Below are 15,008 nucleotides of genomic sequence, written 5' to 3' on the forward strand. Positions count from 1 at the left end.
CAATACAAAACAAACTCAGACTTTTTGACTCATGTTGCTTTATCTTTACCCACCCACTCCGGTCATACTGGCCTTTTGCTTACATATTATGGTTCCAGATTTTGTGTTTTAAGAATTTTGTGTATGTGTGTACGTCTATGGGTGGATGGGTGTGTTTTGTTATGGCTTCTTTGTTTTGTTTGTTTGTTTTCCAAGAGAGAAAAAGAAAGTTTGTGCAGTTGGGTGTGTGGGGAGTATCTGGGAGAAGTTAAGCAAGGGAAAATATAATCAGAATATATTGTACATTTTCTTTTTCAGAAAAACACCCCATAAATTGATAAACAATGTTGAATAAAAAGGTCGTTTAATTGAGTTAACAACTAAATATTTGCAATATAGAAATATTTTATATAAGACTACTGAAAAAACAAAATACATATGATCCACATAAATCATAAATTTCAATAGTTTATTAGCTGGTATGGAATGAAATAACTTCTAGCTTACAGAAAGAAGCAGGAAGTGGAATATACTATTTGTTTTAAAGAGATACATTTATCCAAAAATGGGGAACATCAGCACCTAAGCAATTCTGCCATGTCTACTTAACACTGCTCTCAGCATACAGAGACTCACTCAGACAAGCATTTACTCAAAGCCAGGGAACCATATACTCGCATGAGGAAGCACAGCAGACCTCTTTCAACAGGGTGGTTACAAGGATTCTTCTGTAGACAAGTGAAACTTAGCCACCAGCGTTTTACAAACGGGAGCCAAGAAAGTGTGGTCCTCAAGTGCGGTAGCCTTATGCTGTACTTCCCTGAACACACGGAACAACAAGGCATTTTAAACATGTTCACAAGAAGGCATAACAATAAAATGTCTTCCTATACAAAAGAACTGAAGTATAGTGGACATGGGCCCAACACTCTGACAACTGTAAAGCGTCTTCTGATAACCTCAGAGAGAGTTGCAACTTTCTTCTAAAACTGTAAAATCCCACACACACCACACTGAATGACAGCATTACATGGTGTCTTCTGCAACTGTGGTGTCAAAAATCTGGTAACAAATCCGCTGCTCTGTTCCAATGGTGACGTTGTAGGACTTGATGAGGCACTCCAGCCAAGGGTATGTATCTACAGACAAAAGGAAATCTCATTTAACCATTAAAGTAACACAGACCTATCTGAGCCCTTTTCCCAGCCACAGATGAAAGTGACTGAGTATACAAAACATCAGCCAGCAGAGAGAGTTGAACATCTCAGCACACATACACCTCTTCCCATGCATTCTGTTTACGGGCCTCCCTGGCTTTTGCTTGCTGAGCTGTGAGGACATGGAACCTGAACTTCAGCCTAAGCTAGGCATTACATGTTACCTGCCCTGCAGGAAGCAGGTACAGACTCCTCCATCCTGGCAGCAATGGTGCCATCTCTACATTTTGAGAGCAAGTCAGAGTCATTTCTAACATCATCAGAAGGCTCAGGATGGTTTGAACGACACCTGGTACAGTCCTCAAGCTTGGCCAGCGTAAAGAAAGGTGACTTTTGTGTGCTGCTGGTACAACTGTACATTGTAAAGTATTCTAAAAAATAACTTGCCAGTATATATCAAAAGTTACCAGGCCCAGAGACTTTTCATTTTGGAAAAGTTTTACCTATGGTCATTCCAGTAGTAATTCCATTTAATTTTAACACAAATTAAAACTAAAAGCAAATATATCCAAGTTAAACTTTTCTCCAAATGAGCAAAAATCCCCTTCTCTTGGGAACCAGTGCTACAGTACGGACTGACAGAACACACCTCACCCGGAGCAGCTCTAACAGTCACATCAGCAACAGAGAGGCAGGCACAAGGAATATTTGCTGAGAACAAAGCTGAGAACAATTACTAGAAGAATCAAGCTTCTTAACACAATTTAGATCTGCAGGTTCCAAGAGAAATAACTGGCCACAGAAGGACATGGTGCCAGCTATAACTGATAAAACTTCATCTAGACAGAAGCATGTTGACTAACCAGTGTTGATGCAGAAAAAACTGAAGTTAATAAACTTTTAAAAGTAAAAACTGACAATTATGAAGTCCATTAACACTGAAAGGAAAACCATCCATGAGTCCAACAAGATAAATGCAACTTAATTTTCGGACATTCTTGTAGAAATTGAATCCTTTTGGTATAATTGCAGGCTTAATGTCTGTATGCTGTGTGTATAAACTCAGTGTCAAGTGTGCTGGTACCAAAACTTATGCTTTAAAGTATATTTGAAAGTATTTTAAAACTCCCTTACATTTGTCTCAGCCATTATCTCATCAAAAGATGGGAACAGTTACCATTTGTAACCTAGTAATTCACACGGACTTGTGATTTGCTTACTTCCACAGTCTAAGAATTAGAAACGCGCTAGGTTTTTCTTCATGAGAAAGAAAAGGGAGGCACCTTTTGAATATTGCCTACCAATTTTTATTCCTGGAGGGCACATCATATTCATGATTGTTTCTAGACTTCTCTGAAGGTCATCATCAGTGAGAACTTCTGATGCTGGGATCTTGAAAAAGTTCTCCTAAAAATGATAAACAAGGGAGATACTTATCATTTGAAAACGCTGGGGCTGAAGAGATGGCTCAGGGATTAAAGGCGCTAGCTACTCCTGCAGAGGACCCAGGTCAGAGTCACAGCACCACACGGTGAGCACAGCACAACTCTATTCCAGGGGATCGGATGTCTTCTAATCCATAGGGAGCACACACACACATGGCGAGCAGACAAACATGTAGGCAAAACATTTATACAATAAAAATAAAAAATAAAGGCAAAGCTTTAATGCACAGAATTTTAATATCTACTTTGCAAAAATGATACATTATAAGCATCAGTCTATTAAGGCTGTGGAATGCATAAACTGGAATACTGGTCTAATCTAAGACCTGATTCACTGCTGGAATTGTGAAACAGCTTTGAGATATGCACAGTAAGATCACGCAGCAAGGCTGATGTGATGATACTTTTATACCCTGGAAAGTAAATCTATTAAGCATGCAAGGATATAACATTAAGATGACATTTAATTAGTTTCTTCCCCTTCTACTTTAAGTTTCAGAAGATATTTTTCTTACTTTGCTAACTATTTTATCTTCAACATACAAGGCATGCAGCAGCTTCCCAGTAAATATTCATTCAGTAAGTGATTGGGTGAACTGTGGAAACCAGAAAAAAAACCTCTCAACTTCAACTAGGACTATCTTCCAATTTAATGCAGTTAAAACAAAAACAATATCCCCCTGCATATGCTTCCCCCCCCACACACAAAACCACAGAAGAGAAAACAAAAACCTCTTATTCCAACAAACAGTTGTTCTTCCTCTTAGCCTTTAGTATTTCACGCCTATGAGAGCCAGTGATTTGACTGTGCCTTCTGGAACTATGGGCTACTCTGGAACACCTAACAAGATCATCTGAGGTTGAAGAGTTTGGGACATGCAGCATTAGCCCGAGCTCAGGAAGAGAGCCATCAGTCATGTGCACAGTCAGTTGTGAAAGAACAGATGTGAAGAAGTCACATCAGGGCCCAAGTTAAGCTTCAATACTCCATATACACTGTTACAGTGCAGGGGAAGTGAGAGTTCCTGTTTATAGGGAGAGGAAGACCTTGTAACTGATTCCAGCTAAGGGTGGCCTCAAGGAATAGCCAAAGACAATGACGAGTGTTAGAAACGACAGTAGTTTTGCAGGTTTCTCTACAGCTTACACAACAATACTGTTTATCAAGTAACTGATTTAGCTTCCAACCACATAGCTTACAAAGTACGGTCAGATGACTACGGTGTGGCTAGATATCTGCTTTCTTGTCTAGCTATGGAATTTCTGCATGACAGGGACAATGATTCTTTGATTTTGATCTCTCAACTTTACATTTAAAAAATAAAGTTTATAATAAAAAAATCAAAAGCAAAAGACATACAATATTAGATTTATGTGGCTATGTTCTACTTATATACTTTAAGTTATTTTAAATCCTTTAGAGAACAAAATATAGAGGAACTGAATTTAAGGCTTCAAAAGTTCTCAATAAGTTTCAATGAAGTAAAACTAAGAACTATGAATACATTAAAAAATTTAAATATAAATTATGAATGAAATATCTTCCCCAGTTGCGTTACTTACAGAATCCTTGAGGTAAGCATCCAGTACTCCTGTTCCATCATCCAGCGTGAAAGTCATAACAAACACATACTGTAGCGGCACAATGCCCAGGACTAGTGAGGGAACAGAACACAACAGAGAAGGCAGTTAGATGTCTTTATAAAGTTTATCTTTATAAAGTTGAAAGTGTTTTATTCTAGCATGTAGCTGCAAATGACAGTGACTAAGAATATTTACAACGGAAGGAAACATAGGGACTTCCTTGTCTCGTATCAATTTATTAAAGTCATGCACCAGTTTATACAGAGTTAGCATCTTAATCCTAATAACTGACAGACAGTACAAAAAGTGATAAGACGCAACATATTCCATGCTAATCATATGAAAAGTAAAGCTATAATTACAGAATGTTCTAAAAAGCAACAGGCAGTTCAGTATTTTTAAAAGTTTTAGCCATCTTTGTATTATGAGTATAGAGTATCCCTTATTTTTTAAGAGATGCCATTTGGTTGAGAGAACAAAACTCAGAATTTGGGATTCCATAATTGGCTAAGACAAAGAAGAATGAATGAATCAGATACACCGAATCACAAGAAAATTTACCATCAAGGTGAACATCCTTTTTACAAAGGTTGAAGATATTGTATAGATGGATGCATGTTATATTATCTTCCATGCATGCAGTCCAAATTCCAATAGGAAAATTAGTTAAACAGGCAAAGTCAGGAGAATAAATTAGGTGCAGACAAAATTTTAGTATTCAAGAGCAATAAGACAGGAACAGAAGCTGGGTGGTGGTGGCAGGAACAGAAAAGGCAGGAACAGATGTGGGGCTTCAAAAGATCTCAAGAGGTTACACTGAACTAAGATCACGAAGGGTGAACTTAAAAACTATGCCAAGGAACACAGCATGGCACTACCGAGTCCAAAGTCACATGGGATCCTACTAGACTGGACAGTATGACGTATCCAAAATACAAAGTTAGGTTTAAAAAGAAAAAAAATTAACCCACCTACAAAACACATGTTCAGGCACACACATACACACATAAAATAAAATTTCTGGCTACTAGAAAGAAGCTGAATGATTAGTTTCACAGAAATAATCATTTTTGCCATATTCTGGTAGCCCAAATTATAACAGCTGTCCATATCTGTGACGGATAAACTCTGAGAAAAGACCGGCAGAGTGGAATGGTTCCTGAGGAGGAGAAACAAAGGGAAAGTGATGAAGGAAGGGAGAGTGCCAGCTTGAAAATACGGACGCAAGGCAGGCACAATAGATACCGCCATCCTCCAAGTTCCTTCTCACAGCAGACAGAACATGGTCCACGTTAGTTGTGCATGGCAGGCAACATTAAGAACTGTCTAAAGTTAATGGAAGAGTTTTAAGTTCATGCCTTAGAATGCAAGTTGTGCCTGCTCCTGGAAGCTATAAACAAAGGCTAGGTGATGGTTATGTGCGTAAGAGATAAAGACTGCTTTGTCCTGGCTAAAGACTTGGGAGGAAAATAACAGCTATCGCAAGACCTTTTCCAATGCTAAAAGAGTTAAAAAGATTTCCTTAGGACTTGTATTTGGGACCAATGATTAAATTGAAAACCAATGATCAAGTATTGAAATATGATTATGATCACAATGCTTAGAAGTAGTCATATGCATTTTGTGGTGGCTTAAAAGAAAATGGCCCCCAAAAGAAATGGCACTATTGGGAGGTGTGGCTTTGTTGGATGAAGTGTGTCAACGTTGGGGTGGCCTTTGAGGTCTCCTATGACCAAGCTAACTCCCAGTGAGAGAGATGCAGCCAGCACCATGTCTGCCATCACCAAACTCCCTGCCATGATGATAATGGATTGAACTTCTGAAATGTAAGCCTCTACTCAATGAAATGTTTTCCTTTCTAAGAGTTGCCTTGGTCACGGTATCTCTTCAAAGCGATAGAAACCCAACTAAGACACATTTTAAATATTTAGTCCTCATTTTTCAATACAATTATTGTAAACAGATTTCAATTTAGAAAAATTAGACTAGTTCCATCAAAATTATCCATAAATGTTAAAGAAGAAATTGGTCAAATGACAAAGAGAACTGAAATTATAAAACAGAGAACACAGAAATTGAGCTAACCTTCTGCCACAGCGGAAGGACTCCATAGTCCTTTATTAAGAAGGTTTTGTATAGGTTTCAAGTTTGAACACTGTTTACATCTGAAATGAATAAGTGAAAAAATAGTAAATATATAAATATAATCAAATTCTTTCAGTTATTACATATTGTTCAAGTAGGGACACTTTAAAAAAGCCAGTTATTAAATAGAAAAGGTCAAACACTATACTGTAATGTGCTTATTTCAAAAGAGAGTTACGATTAACTTTCTACACAAAAGCAACAGAAGATACGACGGGTGTGGTGGTTTGAATGAGAAAGATCTCAGGGGTCATTTACGTGAATTTTTGGATCCCAGTTTGTGGGCTGTTTAGGAAGGATTGGAGATGTGACCTTGTTGGAAGAGGAATGCCACTGGGGTCAAAAGTCCATACCAGGACCAGCTGCTCTGTCACCAGCTTGCAGGTAGGATGTAAGCAAGCCCTCAGCTACCGCTTCAGTGCCAGGCCTGCTCCATGCTCCCACTGTGATGTCATGGAGTCACCCTCTAAACTGTAAGCAACTTTAATTCAATGCTTTCTTTTAAAGTAGCAAAACAATAACCAAGACAATGGGCTTCAGGATAAGTTGAGAATCAGGAATTGGACTCAAGACAAAATTAATTTGGTTGTGAATTTTCTTGTTAAAACAAGAAGACACAGGAGAAAAGTTGAAGGAACTCCTAATTTATAGCTCTATTAGCTATAGCTATACTAGCAATATCTGGTTGCCAGAGCCTTACAAAACAATAAAAAATCATTCTGAATGAACAGTGAGAACAAGTTAGATCTTAGGGAAATTAATATTTTAAGTAAGCATATATTCAGAGATGTATAATTTATGACGCCAGATAGTTACTGTTTGAAATATAAAATTGAACACTGCTTAGTACAATTTGCTCTCCTTATATATTAATATATTTTTAAGTATGAGTAATTCAATTTTATTAAGTATGATCAAATGTTTATAAAATATAGTAAGAAAATATGCTTAAAAGTAAATTCATCAATGCTTTTCATTTATGTGTTTGGGAAAACAGAGGTGACTATTTTCAGGATTATCATTTAATCATCAAATATATAAATACATTTTTATTAACAGCAATAATAAAAAGACAATGGAGTGAGAATTATTTACTAATATAGACAATTACAAAGCAAGTTAATGGCTAATTGCTGCTTTCCTGACTTAGACTGACAATGCACACTGTGCTAGTAAGACGAGAGGGAAAGCAGGAAGGAAAAGGAGCAAGATCACTTCAGAAACAAAGTTTAAACTGTGGACTTATTCACAGAAGCACAGAATATGATAGGTTTTCATATTTCAATTGAGTAGTATATAAATATTGCAGAAGATATAAAGATATAAAAGAACTGAGTACTTCAGAGGAAAAACAGCTACTAATTTATTTTACTTCATTGCTGAAGGTTTTCATCCACTGTGTATTAAACAAAACCAAGGGCAAAGCCTACTGGTCTCTGTAAGGACCACAATAGAGTAGCAGGTATGGTAATGGCAGGAAGTAATTTTATAACAAAAATCAAAATTTAGTTTCATTAGTAATAATGAGTAGCAAATATTACACATTAGGAGAAGGACAGGGAGAAGGGAATGGAAGATGGGATGACAAGATCTACCCAGGCTGCAGAACAAGTCAGAGCGTTTCCAGGGTGACTGTTTCACCACAAGTATAGGTGCTTTCCTTCATGCTCCTTTCAGGGCACAATCTTTGCCTTCATGCTCCTTTCAGGGCACAATCTACAGACCCCATACTCTCTGCCAGTTTTCAGTGGCAGAAACTCTGCAACATGCTGGCTCAGCAGTTATTAAATTCACTGGATTTTCAACTCTAAACTAACCCTTTAATTAGCATCTAATTCTGTGAAAAAAACAAGCTTAGCCTGTGACCTAGGAAGAACATCTTCAAAGTCTTACACCCATGGCACATTGCCATGCATACACACTGTGTATGTGTGTGCTCTAGAATAGAAATATACAAGAAAAATTTAGTATGGATGCTCTTGAACTCACAACAGGATTGCCTTAATACATTTAACCTACTGAATAGAGAGTTCAGCACATGGTTGCTAACCTTAATGATCCCATTGTCCACTCAAAGTTTGGATCTGCTATTTCTCTCTAACATATGAATATTGTACCACACACCACTCCTCTAGAAAAGATCAAAACTCAAAATCAAAGGCCTGAATCTGTACTTTATTTATACAATTCTAACACAATTGTAGCTCAGGAACTGTGTCTAACTGTACTAATAACCTCCTGAAAAGACAGCAGCCCAGGGGATGAACGGTGAAGACACGGCTGGAATCCCAGTCCTGAGCTGAATGCATACCCATAGTGATACACGTTCCCCTGTATGAGGAATGGTGCTGAGAGGTCTAGCAGCTCCAGGTCCTCGGGGCCGGACTTCACGGGAATCACACTGTGAAACTTGCTTGATAGTTTGGAGACTTCACAGAACCTTCCTCCTTTAAAAGAACAAATTCTTCAATAACACAAATATAATCAGTGCAGCAAATTCTACAAAGAATTTCACAGAAAAGGGAGTTATAAATTAGATGAAAACATAAACTTTGTCAGGATGAAAAAAAAAACAACTATTACTAAAAATTAGATAAAAAAAACAGAAATAAAAAAGTACAATTCCATTCTTTTAAAGTTGTCATTGTCATGGCTTTTCAAGGCTCTTCTCCTTGATTTAGATATTAGCAGAGGACTTTCTCAGTCCACTTGACGAAACAACAGTGACATCCAGAGGCCAAGACTGTAACAGCTGCCCATGAGCAACCAGCCTTTCTACTAAATCATTATTCATTTAGATCTGCTCAGACACAACACGATTACAGACAGGAATCCAACAAGGTAGATAAATGCAAATTTAATTCATAATCTGAAATGCAATTCAGGTGAATGTGCTTGCTCATACATATTTGAATCTAGCTAATGTAGTGTTTTGAAAATTTAAATTAACAGTAGGTGTCCATAACTTATAGTTAAGAGTGATTAATGTGCAAAACAACATTTTAAAAACCTAATAACAAGTCTCTCACCTTCTATCAAAATTATACATCCACTTGAAAGAGGGAGAATGTCATCATTTTTCACAAAATGAACAGCGACCTGACGTCCTCCTTGGCCTTTAGTGGACCAGACTTTGGAGTAATACAGTGACGTATCTCGCTGCTTGGTATTTAGAGCTTTACTTGAAGCATCTTGTAAAATTTTATCCAAACTGTCCTCATATGGAACTTCTTGTCTAAAACAATTGATAATGAAATATCAGAAAACAATAGATGGATATGCCCCAAATTCCAATTTAATAAAGTACTAAAGTTAAAAAAACAAAAACAAAAAACCTCAGGGGCTGCTCGATGATTAAAAGCACTTGCTATTCTCGCATATACCCAAGTTTATTTCCCAGCACCCACACGGAGCGACACAACCACCCATAATTCCTGTCCTCAATTCTGTGGGCATCAGGCAAACACATGGTGCACAGACACACATGCAGGTACAGCACTAAAACCCACAGAATAAGTGAATTTGTAAAGAACAAAATTAAAAAAACTATTTTACATGAAGATTAAATCAGCTAAGCTTTCTCAAACTCAGAAGACAATCCACTTCACAGAATTAACAGATTTTACTCAATAGGTGTTTAACACTGTATGGCTAGGTAAATCCTTACCACAAATAGACTTAGACTGCATCTGTGCTGGCAAACACATGCCATGGACCATGTGTAAAAGTCAGAGGACAATTTCCTACCACGCGGGTACTCAAGTCATCGGGCTTGGCAGCAGACAGTTACCTGCTGCCCTGTCTCCTTAGCTCAGGACTGGTTTAGAGTCCTAGCTTACAGTCATTCCCAGGACCAACCTGCTGTCTTACACCATCAGCTCTGTCTTCATCCCAGTTACTTCCACTGCCATAGGGTGCCTACTTTAAAACGGAGCTAACATCACTTATTGTTAATAATAAGTCGTACAAGTCACATGAGTTCTCATGGAGTAGAAGTGACATGGCTTGGGATCAAAAGGTTTAAGTCCTTGTCCTGATTCTGTCCCCAGCTGTGTGGAACTTCAGGTTGTCTTACATTTTCTAAAATGCTTCTCTAAGATGCTTTCGCTCAAGATCACGTGGGTAAAAAACAGACTCCTTGAGTTTTATGAAATGGGATTTAAGGATTGATTTTTCTCTGAAAACATAATAATCTCAGATTTTGTAAGGAAAACCACACATACATTATTCTAGTGATATTAACAAATACTACACAAACACAATTATGTGGACCTTGTGCAGGTGTCTTTTCACAAGACAGTGCACTAGAGTTTTACAAGACAGTGCACTAGAGTTTCAGCTTCGTGAATGCTGGCCCAGTGTGCATGTTCATGCAGTAACTGTATTGCCCAAAATATCATTATCTATGTTTCAAGGAAAGATGGTACATTATATTGAATGAACTAATAGGAGATAAAGTTTATAATCTAAACATGTTTTAAGATGAATACTGTTAAGTTCCAAACCTGGGACAAATGGCTGAGGTGCCCATTTAACATCAAAGTAGACCTGGCAGCCAGGTTCTCCCAGCATCTCTCAGTCCCTACCTGTTACACACCCGGCCCTCTAGCCTTCTATCCTGAACTCTCCAGCCCAGGGTTGCCCTTTCCTGGAGGCTCTTCCCTATTTAATCTAGATATTTTGCTCACTTGCCCTTTTTGAACCTTTGGATTGCAGGCGGCAGCAGCTGATGCCCTCTCCCTCTCCCTTCACCTCCCCATGACTCACAGGGCTCAGTCTGGTCATCCCACGCAGGACTCTCCCAGATATCCCTTCCTCTGTGCTCTCCCACACACCTGTAGTAAACCTTCTCCTCCATGGTACCTAGCGCAGTCATGTCCTTTCCTTCTTTCCTTTTTAGTTCTTTGTTTCATTCAAATACATATTAATAAGATTATAAAAGGTCCCATAATTTTACATATTCACATAACTGGTGTTTAGAATGAAGACACCACACGTAACTACATTACCATTATTAAACATAACAGAAAATTTTCAGTTGTGTGTATTAAACCTACGAAAATCTGAATTTCAAGCCTGAAAATAACATCAATTTCAAGCCAGGCGATGGTGGCGCACACCCTTAATCCTAGCACTTGGGAGGAAGAGGCAGGTGAATCTCTGTGAGTTTGAAGCCAGCCTGATCTACAAAAGCTAGTTTCAGGGCGGACTTCAAAGCTACAAAGAAACCATGTCTCAAAAAACTGAAAAGAAAAAAAAAAGAATGACTCAAAAGGATTTTCTTTGTAGAAATTGTGTACTTTCCCTTCAAATCATCAGCATTCTTTAAAATACTACAAATCAAATCATGACGTGCTCATTTTAATACTTAAAACCTCTCTCTCTCTCTCTCTCTCTCTCTCTCTCACACACACACACACACACACACATATACACACACACACGGACATACATATATACAAACAACAAACAATATGACTTTTTATAATTTTGGGAAATACTTACAATGAATTACATTTAGGACAAAACAGTTTAACAGACTGGAAAAGTCTTCTGGGCATATATGATCTCAGTTTTGCACAGATTCGATATTGTTGAGGAGCTTTTTGCTTCAAAATGGCACAAATTGGTGTTTTCTTTAAATACTGGTGATCTGTAAGTACTGTAAAGAATTTTTACATTCAATCAGAATAAATAATGTATAGGAATCTTAGCTGTGTTTGGCATGAATCCCATGAAGCAAAGACATATTATGAAATCAATCTCAGCTACAGTTACTAGATATGCACCTAAGGCCCATGGACAGTGCCAGCACAAAACAGAAACCCAGCAGACATACAGAATAGCTGTGGGCAACTGGAGCACATGGAATTTAATTATATACTGCATGCTTATACATCTTTATACCATTAAATACTATGTTTAATGTATTTTTATATGAAACTAATAGAAATTTCTAGTAACTTCTAATTTATGCAAAACAGGAAGCTTTATTTCAACAAGAAAATAAATGTTAACCATTGCAAAAATGTGAAACAGTTCACTGCCCACCTTGGAGACAACTCACTACGCAACAGCTTACATTCCAATACAGTTCATCAAACAAATGCTAACAAAACACATTCACTAAAAATTATCTGCCACACAGGCTCTTGTCCTGGGTATCTCAAATTCAAGACTTTATTGAACTTTCCTTCGTTTAAGAGTTAGAATGTGAGAACAGAACTAGTCGGAACCCAATTATCACAGACGTGCTCAGTGTGTAAAAGAAAAGGAATTCATTTTCTAAGTAGGAAAGGGAAGTAGGAGAGGAGGAAGGGGGTGTGGGAGAAAGGAAGCAATTAGAGTTGCAACAGAAGAACAGCACAAGGAAATGCCTGGGAAACATAAAACTGGAAGGCTGAGGACAGAGAACTGAGTTTACACTAAAGAGCTCTTCCTCGGCTCCTTAGATACTGTTCTAGGTAACACTCCCTACTTAGAAAACAAAACAGAACTGATGCACAAGCCCTACAATTCCTGAACAATCAGGAACATTACTTCTGTACATAGATTAAATCCACCAAAACCCTCAAGGAATATATTTTCCTCATGTGGCAAATGGCTAAGCTTTGTAGTGAGACACATGTTCTGTATAGCCCTGATCAATTTAAAATAAAATGAAACACTGCTGCATTTCACATTTTGAGGTAATGTTTTAAAATAATTAAATTTTGTATTACTTTCAGACTTAAAGAAAAATTGTGAGAACAACATAAAGCCATCCTGAATATGCTGTTAAGGTCCAACAATTATAACACACTCTTCTCTGGATCTACCTTTATCTGTCTCTCACTTTATAATTTTGTTACTGAATTATTGGCAACAGCTTCCAGAAATTATGGAATTCTCCTGTTTCTCCTAACAATTACATCATGAGAACAATTTGTCTCATTGATATAGCTGCAGTGTCTGTTTCAAAGACAACATGATTTTACCACTGCTATTTGCTTATCAGATTTTTAAGTTTTCTCTCCCACTGTCTTTACGTTTCTGCTCTAATCCTAACAGTGCAGAATACTTGTCCTTCACGTGTTCACATTCCATCTTCAACTGATCCCCAGTCTCTCTGTGTTTACTTCATGACACTGACTTGAGAAGGGGACAATTAGTTTTCTGAGTAGCATCGTTTCAGATGGGGGTGGTATTCCCGCACACTCAGATTCTGATCATGCGCTGTGGTACAGAGATTACAAACGTGACACTGGTTCTCAATGCACCCTATGAAGTGGTCTGAGAGAGGAGCCTGCCCTCCAGGGGAGGGAAACCGTGCAGTTGAGTAAAGAATGTTCCGCATCTCTACTCTGAGTGAATTTCCTACTCTTGTAATTAGTAAGGGGGTAACTTAGAATCCAGTAGTTTAAAACAGATTCACAATTAAACCAATAATTACCATCACGTTAGCAAAATGGCCATATTTCTTTAACATTATTTGCTTCATTAATTAGGTGTCATTCTACCTTTTAAGAGTTTTCTATTCAATCACGTTTTATTAAATTTTACTAGCAACACAAGTTCACATAGTCCAGTTTTACTCAAGAAATTCTAATCCAGCACTAGTCTTTAGCTGGTGATCACAATGTCCCAGATTTGATATTTTCTATTAGCTGAACATTTCTTTATTTTTTTAGCAGTTCAGGATGTTGTTGATTTATCTCTAATTTCCCTGTCCTAATTTTGTCCAAAGATACCAGGAATACTTTCATAGGTCAAGATCTGTCTGTGCATTACATATGCTCCTTACTTCTGGAGATCATTGCCTCTGCATGACAATACCTGTAATGGTATCCACATAGGCACCTAAAGTCTGACTACAAGGCAGCTTCAGCTCCAAAAAAGCCAGAAATCTTTTGTCTCCCATCCCATACTTACACCCCTTTCTCCAAGAGGAGAAACTCCTATTTTACAGCATTAGACATCTAATGAACAACTTAATGAATTATTTAATGTACTTCTGTTCACAGATATTTTTTCTCAATTAGAGCTTTTAATCAAGTTAGTTCAAATAACAGGAGTATATGTGGTAAATGTGTATGATCACTGCAGATATTAAAATATGGGAGCACAGTGCAAATAATTTCTTAAGTGTATAGAGTTCAATACATCACATAATTATATTGAATTAATGTCATAGTATAATTTGTATCATTACACTAAATACATTTTATAATTGCATTGCTATATAACTTAAAATGCAAATTCAATATAGAACTATGTACACACATGGGTTCTATATTATGGCACTATAGGATGAAGCAGGGGAATCAAAGTTAAACGCAAGTGCTGACTGCCCCAGGATCTCCTGTCACTGATGGTATGAAGGCATTGGTTGGACAGTGTAACCACAGGCATCTGCATGCTAGTCACTGTACTGTGAGTGGTCTTACTTGTAGCGGAGACTTGCTGACATCGCTCTACTTCATAGAGTGATACTGAGCCTGATCCGGAGTCTACGGGAAGAGAACAGGAAATCTCACAATTACATAGCTATTTAAAAAACGTGCACCAGAAACTCATTGTAAAACTTAAAATATAGAACATTGTCCAGAGAAACTGAGGAAAGTCTAAATAAACACTGAAATGTCTAGTTTCCTGAAATTTCCTTGCAGATTCAGATACTCTTAACAAAAATAACAGGCTTAGTTACAAAAATTAAAAG

At 37.5% G+C, this 15,008-nt stretch overlaps 1 protein-coding gene across 12 annotated transcripts in view; it reads right to left on the reverse strand.

Annotated features, from left to right (window-relative positions):
* Positions 1-434: 434 nt before the first annotated feature.
* Positions 435-15,008, reverse strand: part of Pot1 (protection of telomeres 1) — a 62,235-nt gene continuing 47,661 nt past the window's right edge. For all 12 annotated transcript variants that reach the window (XM_048451003.3, XM_048451004.3, XM_085683810.2 and 9 more), the window contains 8 exons: positions 14,737-14,799; positions 11,816-11,972; positions 9,340-9,545; positions 8,622-8,757; positions 6,251-6,330; positions 4,145-4,236; positions 2,438-2,543; positions 435-1,118 (listed from right to left, as the gene is read on the reverse strand). In XM_048451003.3, coding sequence (XP_048306960.3) covers positions 1,006-1,118; positions 2,438-2,543; positions 4,145-4,236; positions 6,251-6,330; positions 8,622-8,757; positions 9,340-9,545; positions 11,816-11,972; positions 14,737-14,799 — 953 coding nt within the window. In that variant the 3' untranslated portion in view covers positions 435-1,005. The remainder of the gene's footprint in view (positions 1,119-2,437; positions 2,544-4,144; positions 4,237-6,250; positions 6,331-8,621; positions 8,758-9,339; positions 9,546-11,815; positions 11,973-14,736; positions 14,800-15,008) is intronic.

This window comes from Myodes glareolus, chromosome 25, assembly GCF_982192425.1.
Source record: "Myodes glareolus chromosome 25, mMyoGla1.1, whole genome shotgun sequence".
NCBI lineage: Eukaryota > Metazoa > Chordata > Mammalia > Rodentia > Cricetidae > Myodes > Myodes glareolus.